The 16,350-nt window shown below is 46.2% G+C and overlaps 1 protein-coding gene across 4 annotated transcripts in view; it reads right to left on the bottom strand.

Moving 5' to 3' along the window:
- The window catches only part of NR2C1 (nuclear receptor subfamily 2 group C member 1), a 358,243-nt gene that overhangs the window by 241,383 nt on the left and 100,510 nt on the right, over positions 1–16,350 (bottom strand). For all 4 annotated transcript variants that reach the window (XM_085653389.1, XM_085653391.1, XM_085653392.1 and 1 more), the window contains one exon: positions 10,681–10,762. In XM_085653389.1, the coding sequence (XP_085509515.1) occupies positions 10,681–10,762 (82 nt within the window). The remainder of the gene's footprint in view (positions 1–10,680; positions 10,763–16,350) is intronic.

The following is a 16,350-nucleotide window of genomic DNA, read 5'->3' as shown; positions in this document are numbered from 1 at the left end:
ATATATATATATATATATATATATATGAATACTGGAGCTTTCGGTCTGCTCTTTTCATTCATTGTTCTGTTAATTTGTCATTCGCATTTTACTTCTACCCTCCACCGCATGTAGCATTGGGACGTGGGTCAGCCCACATCACCCATTGTCTCTCTTCACTGTGTGTGTGTTGGCATTTTCCTGGTACACTTATGCATCTCCACCTGAAAAGTAATCCACTTCAGCGTCAAGGCTTCTATTTATTTTTGAAATAGGTAATTTTTACTCAAAGATATTGCAGACCTGCAGGTCGTCTTTATGTGGCAGAATTTTTGCTTTTTATTACTTTTGAACTTTTAATGTGGCAGCACTATAAACAAGGAAGATGACTCATAGGTCCTTCCGTAGTAATTGCTGCTCCTGGCGCAGAAATGTCCAAGGTAGGGATGCCTCTGCAACAAAAAAGTTACATTCCATGCATTCCAGTCAACCACAAAACACCAGTCGGTGGGAAAGCTGTGGTTTTAAACTTCCTGAATTGGAAGCCATAACCTCAGACTTTTAGAAACTTTCCATCATCGTCAAGGATAATGCAATGCTCCCCAATAATATGCTAAGACATCATAAAAACTATTCAACTGCATCTTTCAATGCTGTTGGGAGATGTGGCCTCTGTACTCTCCAAAAGGGGCCTTAGGAACAGTACCCATACAGCAGCAGCAGCAAGGACAAGGGATCTACTCTCTGTATTTCCTCCTTGCAAAAAGGATAAAACTCTCTGCCCCATCATTAATTTGCAGCTACTCAACCACTACACTACGACCATCTACTTCAAGATGACCACGCTTCGAGAGATTGTCCCTCTTCATCAGTAATGAGACTAAATGGCAACACTCAACCTCCAGGATGCCCACTTCCACATTCCCATACATTTAGTGCACCTCCAGTACTTGGGGTATGTGATAAGTGCATTACATTACCAATTCAGAGTCCCACCCTTTGGGGTCGCCTTGACTCTGAGTATTCATCAAATGTCTAGCTGTGATAGCGGCTAATTTCCATTGTAGACAAGAATGTGTATTGTTATTTGTTTGAAAGGCTGGTACACCAACACACTGTAAACAGTGCTGCTGCTACATCAGTTAGGCTTCACAATCAATTTTCATAAATACCACATGCATCCTCAGCAGAATCAAACATTTCGCTCAGTTTGGTGACGGGCAAAGCTTATTCCATGCCTTAGATTGACATGGCATTCCAAAGATCGCTTCCCCTTTATCAAATGATGTACTATTAAGTAAGAATGGTTAACCTGTTGGTAATGATGGCATCTTCTTTAACCAAACAATGATCACTAGCAAACGAACTGGGAGGATCATCTGTTGATAGAACCTAGGGTTAACAAAAACTGTGGTGGTGGAACAAGCCAAATCTTTTACTGGGCAGATCAGATCTACAACCACAACGGCAGGTGACCATCACAACAGATACACTCCTCCCAAGTTCAGCAGAACCCATGAAGATCTTTACATTTCAGGGTGAATGGTCTTCTCAACAGCTTGTATAAACCAGCTCAGCGTGTTGAAATTACTGGCAGTTCAACTAGCCCTTTGAAGTTTTTAGGCCAAGATGCACAATAAGGGGATCTCAGTTCAGACATATGACATGGCCACCATGTTTTAAATTCAGAAACAGGACGCAATTCTAACAGATGTCCAGCTTCGATGAGTTGATTTGTCATTAGTTGTTTCAGCATCACATAAAGGGTTGGCTAGCGGAGCATGTGCCAGTAGTGGAAATGAATATGCTACTTACCAGTATGCATCTGTTCTTGGCATGTAGGGCTGCTGACACTCATATCTGTGCATAGATCGCCGCCTAGTGTTGGGTCCGGATGTTTGCACGTTGTTGTCCTGGAAGATTCTTCAAAGTATCCTGGGATAGGTGACTCCTCCCCTGGACTACAGTGCGCATGGGCATCCTCTCCATCCTCAGATTGTTTTTCGCCATTGCGGCAGTGATGGAGTAGATACAGAAAGTGATGACCATGCTTACAGTAATTCTGAGAGCTGCAGCTGCCACAGGCGCCGGGGAGGAGGGAGGGCGATATGAATGTCAGCAGCCCTACATGCCAAGAACAGATGCATACTGGTTAGTAGCATATTCAGTTCGAGGCATGTGGGCTGCTGAATTCATATCTGTGCATAGAATACATAGCAGTACCTCCTATTAGCAGCGGCTACCAGTGCCAGCTGCAGCGGTCTGAAAAAGAGTTTTGAGAACAGCCTGTCCTACAGCTGCCTGCTGTTTTGATTGCACATCTACACAATAGTGTTTGGTAAATGTGTGTGTAGTGGACCAGGTGGCTGCTCTACATATATCATGCAAAGGGATGTTTCCCAGGAAAGCCATGGAGGCCCCTAACTTACATGTTGAGTGGGCTCGTGGGGGAATCGTTACTGTGCGTTTAGCCTTTTGATAGCAAATTTGAATACATTTAACGATCCATCTGGCTATACCTGCTTTGGAGATAGCGTTACCTTTGTGGTGTGGGGCAAAGGCAACGAAAAGTTGTTTAGTCTTCCTAAAGATCTTAGTCCTGTCGATATAGTACATGAGGGCTCGCTTCACATCTAGTGTATGGAGTGCTCTTTCTGCGACAGTTTGTGGGTTTTGAAAGAAAACAGGCAGTTCAATAGTTTCATTCATGTGGAACTGCGATATCACCTTGGGCATGAATTTGGGGTTGGTACGTAGTACGACCCTGTTGGCGTGAACCTGTATGAATGGCTCTTGAACGGTTAGTGCCTGGAGTTCACTAACTCTTCTTAAAGAAGTGATCGCTACTAGGAAAGCTACTTTCCAGGTAAGGAATTGAATCTCGCATGAGTGTAGAGGTTCAAAGGGTGGACCCATCAGGCGTGTGAGGACCAAGTTGAGGTTCCACATCGGAGCCGGTGGGTGGCTTGGAGGAATTACTCGTTTGAGTCCTTCCAGGAATGCTTTGATGGCAGGCACTCTGAATAAAGAGAGGTGCTGCCTGTTCTGGAGACAGGCTGATATTGCGGTCAAATGGACACGTATAGAGTTGTACGCCAGATTGCATCGGTATAGGTGTAAGAGGTAACAAATTATGTTTTGGATGGATGCGTCTAGCGGGTTATTGTCATTATTATTGCAGTAAATGACAAACCTTTTCCATTTGGCTGCATAGCAAGCTCTGGTAGTGGGTCTTCTAGCTTCCTTAATGATGTCCATACAGTCAGGTGGCAGGTTTAGGTAGCCAAACTCTAGGACTTCAGGAGCCAGATTGCCAGGTTCAGCTGTTGCGGATCTGGGTGCTGAATGTCTCCATGGTTCTGCGTCAAATGCGCGGGTTTGATCCGCAGCCTTTGATGCGGCACCACGGAAAGTTCGAGAAAAGTGGTGTACCATGGCTGGCGTGCCCACGTTGGAGCAACCAGGACGAGTGTCAGTGAGTGTTGTCTGAGTTTGCGCGCCACCAGCGGTATCAATGGTGCTGGGGGAAAAGCGTACGCAAATCTGCCGGACCAGTTCATCCATATCGCATTGCCCTGCGACTGTGGATGTGGGAACCTGGCAGCAAAGCTTTGGCATTTTGCGTTTTCGCTTGTGGCGAATAGGTCTATCTCTGAATGACCCCATTGCTGGAAGTACGGTTGGAGTACTGATGGGTGTAACTCCCACTCGTGCATCTGGTGGCTGTGTCTGCTGAGCAGATCCGCCATCTGGTTGTCTTTGCCGGGGAGGTGTTCCGCCATGAGGAACATGTTCCTCTGAATGGCCCACTTCCACATGCTCTGAGCCAGATGAGACAACTGTGGAGAGTGTGTTCCTCCCTGCTTCTGTATGTAGTACATGGCGGTCATGTTGTCCGTCCGGATCAACACGACTTTGTTGCACAAGTGTACTTTGAATGCTTTCATAGCCAGGAAGATTGCCATCAGTTCTAGAAGGTTGATGTGCATCTTCTTTTGATGTGTTGTCCATAGTCCCTGCACTGTGTAGTTGAGTACATGAGCTCCCCATCCCTGGAGAGACGCGTCCGCTGTCAGTATTATCTGTGGAACAGGCTCTTGGAACGGTCGGCCCTTGCAAAGGTTTTGTGGATTCCACCAATGCAGAGAGTTGTATGCCCGACCGCTCACCAACACTAGGTCTTTTAGTTGTCCGTGAGCCTGATTCCATTGACGTGCTAAGCACTCCTGAAGCGGGCGCATATGTAGTCTCGCGTGTGGGACTATGAAAATGCAGGAGGCCATCATGCCTATCAACTGCATGAACACTCGCGCGGGAAGGGAGTGTTGTGGTTTGAACTTGGAAATCAGCATTTGCATGCTGTTGATTCTCACTAAATTTGGCTGAGCTGTGGCCGCCAGAGTGTCTATGGTCGCACCTAGGTACTGTTGTACGTGTGCGGGTTGGAGATGTGATTTTGGGTAATTTAGTGAGAACCCCAGACTGTGAAGGAGGTGAATGGTGCGGGACATGTGGCTGGCACATTGCTGGGCTGACTTTGCTTGAACAAGCCAGTCGTCCAGGTAAGGGTAGACGTGTATGTGCTGCCTCCGTAGATGTGCAGCCACAGTAGCTAGGCACTTTGTGAAAACTCTGGGTGCTGTTGTCACGCCGAAGGGAAGGACTGTGAACTGGTAGTGCTGCCCTTGAACAGTGAACCGGAGGTATTTTCTGTGTGAGGGGTGAATGGGTATGTGGAAATACGCATCTTTGAGGTCCAGTGTGGCCAGGAAGTCTCCCTGCTTGAGCAGCTGGAGGACTTGCTGTAGGGTGAGCATGTGGAAATGCTCGGAGAGAATGTAGCGGTTGAGGGGTCTCAGGTCTAGTATAGGTCTGAGTGACCCGTCCTTTTTCGGTATTAAAAAGTACAGGGAGTACACCCCCGTACCTTGCTCGTGGACGGGTACGACCTCTATTGCGCCTTTTAGTAGCATACTTAGCACTTCCTGCTGTAAGAGCGTTAAGTGCTCTGAGGACATAGGACGGTGCTTTGGAGGTATTGTGGGTGGAGTTGAGGTTAATTCTAGGCAGTAACCGTGTTTGACAATATCTTTGACCCACCTGTCCGTGGTGATGGAGTCCCACGTGGACAGGAACCTTTGTAGCCTTCCCCCGACAGGTGTTATGTGGTCGGGAGGAAGGGAGAGGGCGTCACTGTTTGTTCTTGGGGGAGGACCTGGTGTTGCCGTATCCGCGTCCTCTGCCCTTTGTGCTTGAGCCACGATATCCACCCCGGGTGTTTTTATCGTAGGAACTTTGTGTGTTTCCCTTGTTGTAGGTTTGCTGTGACCCCTGTCCTTTACCTGCTCCTCTATTTCCGGGGCGACGAAAGGAGCCGCTCCGAAAGGACTGCGTTTGGAGAGCCCCCATGGACTTCGCAGTGTCTGTGTCCTTTTTTATTTTCTCTAGGGTGGTGTCAACCTCTGGCCCGAATAAGTAGTCGGGGTTGACAGGCTGGTTGAGGATGTTATTTTGTACCTCAGGTTTGAATCCGGAGATTCGTAACCAGGCGTGTCGTCGCAACATGACGCTAGTGTTTATGGCTCTGGCAGCTGTATCTGCGGCATCCAGTGCACACTTAATGGATGCGTTTGTGAGGAGTTGTCCCTCCCTGATGAGGATCTCTGCTCCCTCTTTGAATTGGTCAGGGAGATGTTGGAGTAATGTTTCTAATGTGTCGTAGTGTGCTCGATCGTAGCGAGCGAGGAGCGCCCGAGTATTGGCAATACGCCATATGTTAGCTGCTTGGGCCGCAACCCGTTTGCCGGAGGTCTCTAGCACCTTGGACTCTTTGTCCGGGGGAGGAGCATCCCCTGTCGTTTGCGAGTGTGCCCGTTTGCGAGCATTCGCAACTACTATGGAATCCAGAGGTAACTGGCCTCTAATGTAGGTAGGGTCCCCAGGCGCCGACCTGTATTTCTTGTCGATCCTGGGGTTTATTACTCTTGCCCTGGTGGGTTCTTTGAAGATGTCCTTTGCTGGTTTGAGGACACCTTTCAACATGGGTAGAGTTTTTATATTCCTTTCTGAGGATGCGAAAGTATCCATGAGAAAGTCGTCCTCGACGGTGTCAGAGTGGAGTTGCACACCATGATTGGCCGCAGCACGTTAAATGAGGGCGTTGAATGCGGCAGTGTCCTCTGTGGGAGATGTTTTCGCTCCATATAGTTGCGGGTCCTGTGTATCCATAGATGCACCCGGGTCTACAGGGTCATCCCAAGCTTGGTCAGGGTCCTGTTGGCCTTTAGGGTCCATCTCTCCGGGGTAGGGGACGTGGCCACTGATGTAGTCCTCCAAAACGTCTGTTTCGGAGTGCGTGGGAGAGAAGGACTGTGGATCTTGGTAAGAGGAATGGAGAGGTTCGAAAAGAACTGGTTCCGAAGCCACTGGCAGCTTTTTCTTAAGCGGGATCCGGTAGGAGTCCAAAGCTGGCTCGGAGGTTATTCTCCTCTTGTGGAGCATCATTCTGCCGGTGTCGGCGTCGATGATGTGTGATGGTGACGTCTCTGCAGGAGAGCGTTCGGCAGGCGTGATCGTGGTGTGGGTGACACGTGTTCTGATTTGGAACAGTTTTGGGGCCGTGGACGGCGGTAGGCCAAAAGTGATGTTGGCCGGTGCCGGAGAGGCTGTTGGAGCTTTGATCGGCTCGGAGCCGGACGTGTCCTGGAGGACTGCCTTGTGTTTGATGCGTTGCAAGGACGCAGCAATTGGCCGCACCTGGAGCGCCATCGGTTCTTTGGCGCCGACCGGTTCTGTAGAGGCGGGCGTGGACTTCTTCGGCGCCACTGGGTCATCGAGTCGAGGAGCGGTAGTAGCCGTCGACGCCGTCGATGATTGTGCCTTCGGTGGTGCTGTCGAAGCGGTGTGAGACGCAGCAGCCAGTTTGACCTTTGTGGCCGGAGCCGATTGTTTCGGTGCCGGGAGCCGAGTAGGTTTGGCGGCACCGAAGGTCTTTTTCCGTGTGTCGGCGCCGACGTCGGCTGCTGCAAGCTCGGTAGCGAAGTCTCGTTTGGTGCGGTCGGTGCCGACGGGTTTGGTTGGCGTCGAAGGTGTGGTGGGCTTCGATCCGATCAGCGTCACTTTTGGTTTCGGTTTTTGATGAACCAATACAGCTTTCGGTTTCGAAGAAGGGAAACCAGCCGTTTTGGGTAGTAATGACTGCCGCTGAATGTCCGAGGCCGGGCCAGAGGGCGGGGCCGAAGAACTGCGGGATAGGTCTTGGGTAAGGCCCGAAGGCGATCCCTCGACCGGAGCCATAGACTGGCGCACTGGGATATCCTCAGTCTGTACGGGTAGGCCTTGCTCATCACCGGAGCTACTCTCTTCGGCCCCTAAGGCCTCATCGTAGTCTCCTACCTCGGTGTCGGTTTCATCTCTGTGAAAGAGTCGTTCTTCGATGTCTTCCGATTCGGAGTCGTGTTCGGAAGCGGGGCTGGAGGGTAGGTTCTCCACGTCTTCGGCATCTTCGTCCTCGGCGCTGAAGATGTTGGTCGGGGCCGGTGCCGCTTGCTGCGCTTCGAGTCTCGCTGCTCGTCGATTCCGGAGAGTCTTCTTGGATCGGAATCAGGCACAGGCCATACATGTGGACTCGTCGTGATCCGGTGAAAGGCATTTGTTGCACACCGGGTGGACGTCGACATGGGGATATTTCGCATTGCATACAGGACACCGCTTGAATGGTGTCCTCGATTCCATCGTCGGTGTCGGGTCGATGGTCGGGTAAGATGCGAAAAAGTTGTTCTTGAAGTTAGTAAACTAACAAAGATACTATCGATACCGATCGGGAACAGTACCGACGCGAACTAAAGGCCTTTTGGCCTGGAAAAAGTTTTTCCTAACTTGAGTCAAGATAAGCACATCCGAACCCAATGGCGGAAAAAAACAATCTGAGGATGGAGAGGATGCCCATGCGCACTGTAGTCCAGGGGAGGAGTCACCTATCCCAGGATACTTCGAAGACTCTTCCAGGACAACAACGTGCAAACATCCGGACCCAACACTAGGCGGCGATCTATGCACAGATATGAATTCAGCAGCCCACATGCCTCGAACATGACTCATTTCAAACAGACACCACCCAGACATGCAGGAATGGGAGATTAAATCTCACATTCTACATTGCTACTTTTAGCATTAGGGGACCCAAGCAATATTTGTCACTCACGTAAATGTCAACACTTCACATCTAGTGTTTAGGAATGCACTACAGGAAGACTGGTCTGGGACATTTTTTTTATAATTTTCTGCTCTATCTTCTCGTGGCCCTCTATGTAGTGCGCAAAATGAGGCAAGATTCAGTGAAGCTAATTCTCTGTTCTCTTGGAGATCTCCATGCATCAATATCCATATTAAAAACTTCCCTCAACTGTAGACTTGCTCAGTCGGCATTACGGATAACAGTTGAATGAAAAGCCCAGTTTAGAGGTTTGGCACCAGAGTTCTTCAAACGTGTTTATTTATTTTTTGCAACTTCCACAGGTGTGCATGCAAATCTGAAAGGAAGGTAGAAAACATACCACTATAGCATATAGTATATTACATGGCTAAATGTAAATGTTTTGGCAGCTATTGCACTTCTCTATAAACGTCGACCCTGTAACGGCCACAGTTCAGCATGTGATCAGCTACTTTTGGTAAAAAGGTGGATTGGATTATGCATCCATACTTCTTTATCTATCTGAAAGTTGTTACATACCTTCAAAACAGGACATCTGGTATTTTTTGTATTGGTTATAAAATATTTATTAGAGAGCCAAAAACAGGGATTCATATGAGGTCAGTGCTAGTCCCCATGTATAATCTCGATTAAGTCCGTTCTAGACTAATGACAGTGCCAATTGAGTTGCTCCATTCTTGCCTTCTTCAATTGCTCTCCTGAAAATTAATGCTCTGGGTTGCCAAGATTCATAATGAAACTAGCAATCTTGGTAGGCTTTGCAAGCAGCCTATTTTGAGGTCTTGTGCCTGCGTTGCAGTGCATAGCCCTGCTCGCGCAGCGAGAGACCTTTTGTACGGGGTCTGAAAACGTACCTAGGAATTGCACACGCTCGGGCGTGTGTTTTTCCTTTTGGCTGCCGCGATTGGGCTTTGCGTGCATGTTTTTTTTAAAGAAAGCACACAATAGGCAGAAGGAGGGCGCATTTCTCCGCCCATGGCCTATTGGGGTCTATTACGCGCATTGCTGACATGTGTTTTCAATTATCGTGCCCAGACACGGGCGCGATAATTGAAACCGCATGGCTTTTGTGGCGCGCACGTGCACCACTCGCGGGCTTCTATGTTTTACAAAAGCGACCGCTTTCACTTTCGCGATCGCTTTGCTCTGGCGTGCGCACACACCACTAGCAAACACTTCTCTTCTAATTTGATAGGAAGCAGGGCCCAAGGAGGGCATTGGCGACTGCCCCGATTACTGGTCATACCTTGAACGGTCTTTTATCACATGCGGTATGGCTGCACGGCCACTGACAGGCAGGGACTTCGCCATGGATGGAATTTAGCTTACACCGCCTGGGTAAACAGAGGCCTGATGCCCTGCACGTCAATGAAGATCACCTCAGTATTTAGTGAATATAACAGATTGGAGCTTCCGGACTGGTCACTGCTGAATATTCCAGCAGCCTTTGTCACTGCGAAAGCGCCAGTTGAATGAACGAAATAAAAGGATGCGAGCAACAGTAAGTGAAAGCGCAGATGCTTTTGTAAACGCTTTTCGTCGTTTAGCTGTCAGCATTTAAGAGATTGGTGACCGTTCTTGCTGCCCGTCCACCCCCGTCGTGTTTGAGTGGCCACATGCCCCACAAGTCTGGAATGTGAGCGCTTTGTGTGACTGTTGTGTTCTACTTAAAGCGAAAACGCAGCTGATGCATGCCCACGCCTTGTGAGTTCAAGCTGCTCGCAGAAGAATTACAGCATGCGTTTTGCAGGTCTGCCAGCATATGTAGCATGCCATTCAGGTAATACCTTAGGAGGGTTCACACAGCAGTTACAGGTCAGAAACCCGCATCGACAAACGCGTTTATGCCGGCAGCAGGTGATAAAATACATCTGGTGGATGTCAAGTTTATGTTCGATATTTCAAAAAAGCAAACTATCCTGCTGGATGTTTGCAGCCGCTGCTAGTTTAAGGTCCGGCAACTGATGTGTATGTAAGGATGTCATACTTTTTGGGTTGTTGCCATGTGCTCAGACTAAACTCAGTCAAACTGATTCTGGTGCCAGAGCAGCCTTGCAGCAAACATATATAAGATGTGGCATGTCGATAAGGTATATTGAGTGATGGGCCAAAGTCCATGAAGTAAGGTTTATTAAGCGTAACAAAGTCAAGGAGACTAATTCTGTCTCTAGGCCAAACCTAAAAACTAAATAATGGGAATCAAGGTTTTGCAAAGTGATCTGAACGCCTAAATGAAGCGGAATAAAAAACTGTTAGAAGCATCAAGAAGTATAGCTATTAGAAGACACAATAAAGCAGTAGGTCTTCTAAGGATGACATCCTGAATCTCCAATTCCGCAACAAAATACCACTTGTATGCAAATGGTCTTCAGGGACAAACATCCAAATAGAGACAAATTCACTTCATAATCTAAATAAGATCGTGGTGTTTTAAGTAAACAAAAGGCATGCATTCTTAACTTTATTTTAACATTACATTAATTCACCTGAAGCCTTATCTCCACATACTACACAGAGTTCCACCGTCCTGTTAAAGTTTTGGTCCAAGCATGTGTTGTCTGTTAAAATCTGTAAAGTAAAAACAAGTGGAAAATTAATCAAATCAACATTACGTTTCGATGCATTAAGATAACACATTCAAACCAGTAAAAAAAAAAACCAATGAGAAAATGGGCAAAGCAAAATTCATACATACAAATAGATTCTTAACATCTTCATACATACTCTATAAACAAACAACAAGAAGCTAAAACGTCTTTGGAGAAAGCTTGATCCAACTAAATGACCTACAATTAGTCTTTTAATCATGAAATTACACTGGTCTAGAAGGTTTTCCCAAATTCCATAGAAACCTCCAGTACATATGCAATGTGCTTTCTGATAAAGTTGGTGATATAGGCTGTTGTACTACAGTTCCAGAATCAGCGAGAAATCTTGCCTAGTTTTAATTTGGATTTATGGTCAGCAGAGGTACCAAACCGATTAACACAGGCTCCCCAGAAAAACTTGCCAGTTATGCAATTATAATGTCAACAAGTGCACTGCTCATAACCTCACACACAAAGCTTTTGTCCAGTACCCTATCTCAGTAGAAAACCTGAACGTCTGCAGACCATTTTTTTCCAGTATTTATTTTGCCTAGATTTTGCCGATTTGCCCAACCTCAATGCACGCTGGACTGGCCCTTTGGCCCGATCTTGCTCACTACCCCTAAACACCACAGTGCATGAATTACAGCCGTGCAGAGCAGTCTCTAAGTGCAGGGAGAGGTTCCACACCTCTAGCACTCATTCTCCATCTCCTCATAGACTACATAACAAAGACTGTGATTGCCTGATAAAAAGCCATAGTTCACTACTACTGTTCCAAGAACGTACAGATTACCCTCATTGTGTGCACACAGATTCCCTAATATAGAGCCACCAGGCACAACCACTTGGCCATGTGCCCTGGTGGCGACGCATACCACTTTTTCATAACACACACACACTCCAACATACACACACAATCAAACACACACACACACACACACACACGCACACACACACACACACTCAAAAACACACACACTCAAACACACACACACACTTCACTTCACTCTCTACTCTTTATTAAGAGTAATCCTCTTTGTCAGGTTATCCAAAGTGTTTTTCTATAAACAAAATCTACGTATCAATTCTAGGAGTATACGAAGTCATTTATTGGTATACATTTGTTTTCAGAACAAAATTCTAGAACTTCCAATTGTTGACCGGGTTTTTATCCATGAGAAGACCGCTCAATTTGCATCATAGCTAAAAGTCAGAAAGAGTATTACTGCGTCTGAAATAACCTTTTCAAGAAAAGACAAAAAAGCCAGGCTAAAAGCTGATAAACTAAGTCTAACCTTGCTTAGGCCTGAGATGCTCAAGTTAAACACTCCACTTCAGAAGAGAGTACACAGGATATCTTTCAAATGTTCTTCTAGACTCTACATGGAGGTGAAGCGGTGGATACTTAAATGATGGACACCTTGGTTGAGCATGTTAATATGCAGACATTCAATTCTGATGTGAGGAAAGCCATGGAAGAACTGATATCGGAGGAGGTGCTGAAAATGATCAAGCACCTACCAGGAAATAGGACCACTAGCCCAGATGGACTGACAGTTAAATTGCACAAGAAATGTGGAACCTTACTGGCAAGGCTGCATAATTTCTTCTTGCAAAAGAGGGGAGTCGGGCCCTCTGTAAGAGGCGCAAACAAGGGCAGCCAGCAGATTTTTAAGTCATGTACACCAATTTATTTGCTTAAAGTTGATCTCTAAAAAATATGCAAAGATTTTGGTGAATAGAAGGTAATATGCCCTACAGGAAACACCTGGCACATTTTGGGTTTACAAACCACAGGCAAGCGTTCAATAACATTCATTGGGTTCTCCGGCTAAATGATGTGTCAGACAGAAGAAATATCTCCATGCTTGACACTCTGGTAGTACAGCCCCTAGCCATTAAGATAAGAGATGCTGAGGAGACCTAGAGGATACCTTCGGACACGGCTCACCAGAAACACAACTCAATTGCTGAAGAGCTAGGATTTCACACACTTAGTAGAGACAATCTAAGCTGCTGGAGATTCTAGTTATATATAAGAAAATATTTAGGTACAGGGTGAATCTGGAGAAATACAAGAAACTGCGGGTAGGATTACAGATCGGAGATAAGGAAAGCTTGTAGAGACAGTATCCCCATTTCATTGAGAGGAACAGAAAATAAGATATCCAGGGATTTATATTACCCCCCCCCCCACACACACACACACACACACTAGGAGGGTTATACAAAGCTCACTATCCCTCATTTATCTTGTGGCTTGGCAGAATCATTGCCTTGAATGTGAATTTTCTTCTAGGGCTATTGTTTCCCTTTCAGACCCTGCCAAAAGTGATCCCAAAACTGAGGTTGGAATCCATCCGGACAGCATGTGACAGATTCTTTTGGGGGGGGATGAAACCATGGATAAAAAGAATCATGCATGCCCACAGTAATGAAGGTGGTTAGTATAAAAAGATCAGTCCAAACAACTTGGGATAGTTTGTGAATGGTTGTTGAGAGAAACTGAAAAACATTGACTAATTATGCACTATTGGGCAGAGCTCTGTGGGACTTAATATAACTCCCTATCAATAACAGCAAAGCACTCCTCTGTCAACACCCGGAAATTGATTTTTATTTATAACAAAAAGGCATCCTTGCCTTGGGCCGAGATCTTGATAAGGCTGCCATTGGTTGTGTGTTATATATAACTAGGTCACCATATGTATGAAAACAAAATGCATATTTGCACAACATATGTATAAACCTTGTACATGGTGTCAAGGAAACATGAAAGTGTTCTTACGAAGTTGATTCTGTAAGCAAGCATAGATTCCAAGAAACTAATCCAGACTCTCACGGTTGCAAATGAGTGTCAGAAGTCATTGTGTGAAAGTGAAGGTAACTTTGGGAAAGAACCATGTATATCTAAAATGGCAGTGTTTCCAGGCCTAATAGAGACACATGACACCCCCTACTGGGAAATAAGTCGACTAAGAAGCTATCCAAATGGAAAAAATCCTATTGCTGAAAATGCAGCAGCATATGCAAAGGAAATCTTAAAAATCATACTTTAAAAACAAATTTAAACTGTTTAGAAGGCAAACATGCAATTTAGAAGCCAAAAGCACAAAGAAAGCCAATTTACAAAATACAAAAGCGAAAAAAGGTCTATTTAAATATCAATTTAGTATGTTAAAAACAGGTCAAATAAAGGTTCCCACCAAACGGAATAGCCAGATGTTTTTGTTCCTAGTGGTAGACGAAACATAGCTGTTCCCAGCATCCGCAGACGATGATCCTAGAGGCACACCTTAAACCAAGTTTATAGAGAAAATATGTTCCCAACCAACCCCACAGCAGCCGCTGAGTGAGCAAAAACAGTCAGTCCAGGTTCTGCCAAACAGGAGCCAAGATCCAATCCATCCGGGGCAAAAGCTTCCCAGGGAGGCTTGTAGAATGCAGTCAGAATACGCACTGGACAACTATACATATGGGCTTTTAAGGGGTCCACCAGTACGTTTATGTCCAAAAGCTCAACCAGTTGTGTCAAGTCTCACTCTAAAGTGCACAGCAGACCACGGGCTGCACGCAGTGATGCCACACAGGCTGAAATGACTAGAACCAAAGCTCATTCAGTTCTCCAAGCAAGGGTTCGCCAAAGCACTGCACCATGCGCTCATGGCACAATAGTACGAGGTAATGCCAGCTTCATTTGATTTTGAAATGTGACATCCATTGCAGAGAAAAAATATTAAAACAAATGACCCGACAATCAGGAACAGGACCAGCAGAAGACCTCCAAAGATGCTCCACAGAACTGAGTGAATAAAAGCTGGAATGATGTTGAAAACTGTCTGGAGGGTGCTAACCAACCCAGAGCCTGTACGTTTGTAAAAATGCGCAATTTCCTTTGTACCAGACATGTTAAAAACACAAGGCACCAGCTTTCCAAAATGTAGTGGGAAGTTAGTATGGAGTAGAGCCTGTGTCTCTGAAGAGAACTTTGCCACTTGAAGATCAAACATCTCCTTAGCAGAAGTTAAGGCTGCATCTTTTTGAAATAGTAAGGTTCTCTGTTTGTTCAGGGCGTCAAACTGCACAGTGGTAAGATTAATTGAAGGCCAAAGCATCGCCTGCCTAACTGTACAGGTAGGTGGAAACAGTACTTGTGTACAACACGTTATAACAGAAGAATCACTAGATAGGCAACCCCGGGCTTCATTCCTTAGCAACCTTGACCGTTCAACATTAGCTAACTCCCATTAGAGAGCAATCTGAAGGTCCAACATATCACGGCCGCCCAGGAACCTTTCAAGTAGCAGGACAGGTTCACCACAGAAGCATTTTTTTTTAACTCTGTTTATTGCATTTCACAAAAACAAAAATAGACAGCATCACTTCCATGCAAGGTAGTTTCCATACAAAACTAAAACAATTTGTGATTGAGCAACACAAGTGGGTATAAATCTTACATATCAAATCAATGACCCCAGTGTACGATTTGAGTGAATAAAGAAATGCCTTCATATAGTGCATTAATCAGCTCCAGATATAGAACTAGCCAGGACTTGTTGCTTAAGGAACTGTCTTAGAGGCTCCAAAATGTCTTCGGGCTTCGATGATGACGGGAGGTCCTCCGCATAGAACTCCAGATTTTCTTTGCAGTATACCAGGTCTTTAAGCCAGTGCTCAACTTTCGGCGCCTGCTTGCCCTCCCATGTCATAGCAACTCGGCGTTTTGCGATTAGCAAGGCAATGCGCACAAATTTCCCTAGAGTCCCCTTCACATGCGGAACATAACGTAAAAGGCATACTAGCAGTGTACAGAGCAGTTCTGACCCCGACATTTCCTGTACGTTTTGTACCACCTGCCTCCAAAAAGCTCGCTATCCTCCCACACTCCCAAGCAAGGTGCAAAAAGTCCGCTTCCAATGGACCATATCTGCTAGAATCCCTCAAGCCATAATTGTGTAGACGAATGGGCGTATGATAGGTCTGATGAAGATATTTGAAATGTATTATTCGGAGATTACCATTAGGCGTAAGCTTGCTTGTGAGATTGCAGACATGGTCCCATTCCGCAAGTGTCACAGGGGGGGTGGGGGGTCAACTTGTCGTTCCACCGAGCAAGGCTCCTATCCGGCCCTTTGGTTTTCTCAGCTCTTATTGCCCTGTATAGTTTAGTAATTAACTTTTTTCGCGTAGGAGTTGTTAATAGCAACTGTAGGGACTGGCAAACTGAAGGCTCGGCCGGATATGTATCATAATGTGATTTAATAGCTTGCCTCAGTCTGTGGACTGTGAACTGGAAGAGTAGTGTAGAGTTAGTAACATACTGGAGATCCTCAGTGGTGAGGAAAGTGCCATCCGGATAAAGGTCTTGCATGGTACTCATGCCTGCCTCCCTGAGTAACAGCAAGGAGCTCTTCAACATCGTGAAGGAACTCTCCAACCCCAGCTCCAGCGCCAACGACATACCGCCATCGCAAGCCCTGTGCGACTCACTAGCCACCTTCTTTCACCGAAAAATCACTGACATCCATGACAGTTTCAAACCCCAGACAACCCCTTCGGGCCGCG

The sequence above is a fragment of the Triturus cristatus genome, chromosome 4_1 (genome assembly GCF_964204655.1).
Source record: "Triturus cristatus chromosome 4_1, aTriCri1.1, whole genome shotgun sequence".
Lineage (NCBI taxonomy): Eukaryota > Metazoa > Chordata > Amphibia > Caudata > Salamandridae > Triturus > Triturus cristatus.
This window is presented reverse-complemented; position numbering and strand designations above follow the sequence as displayed.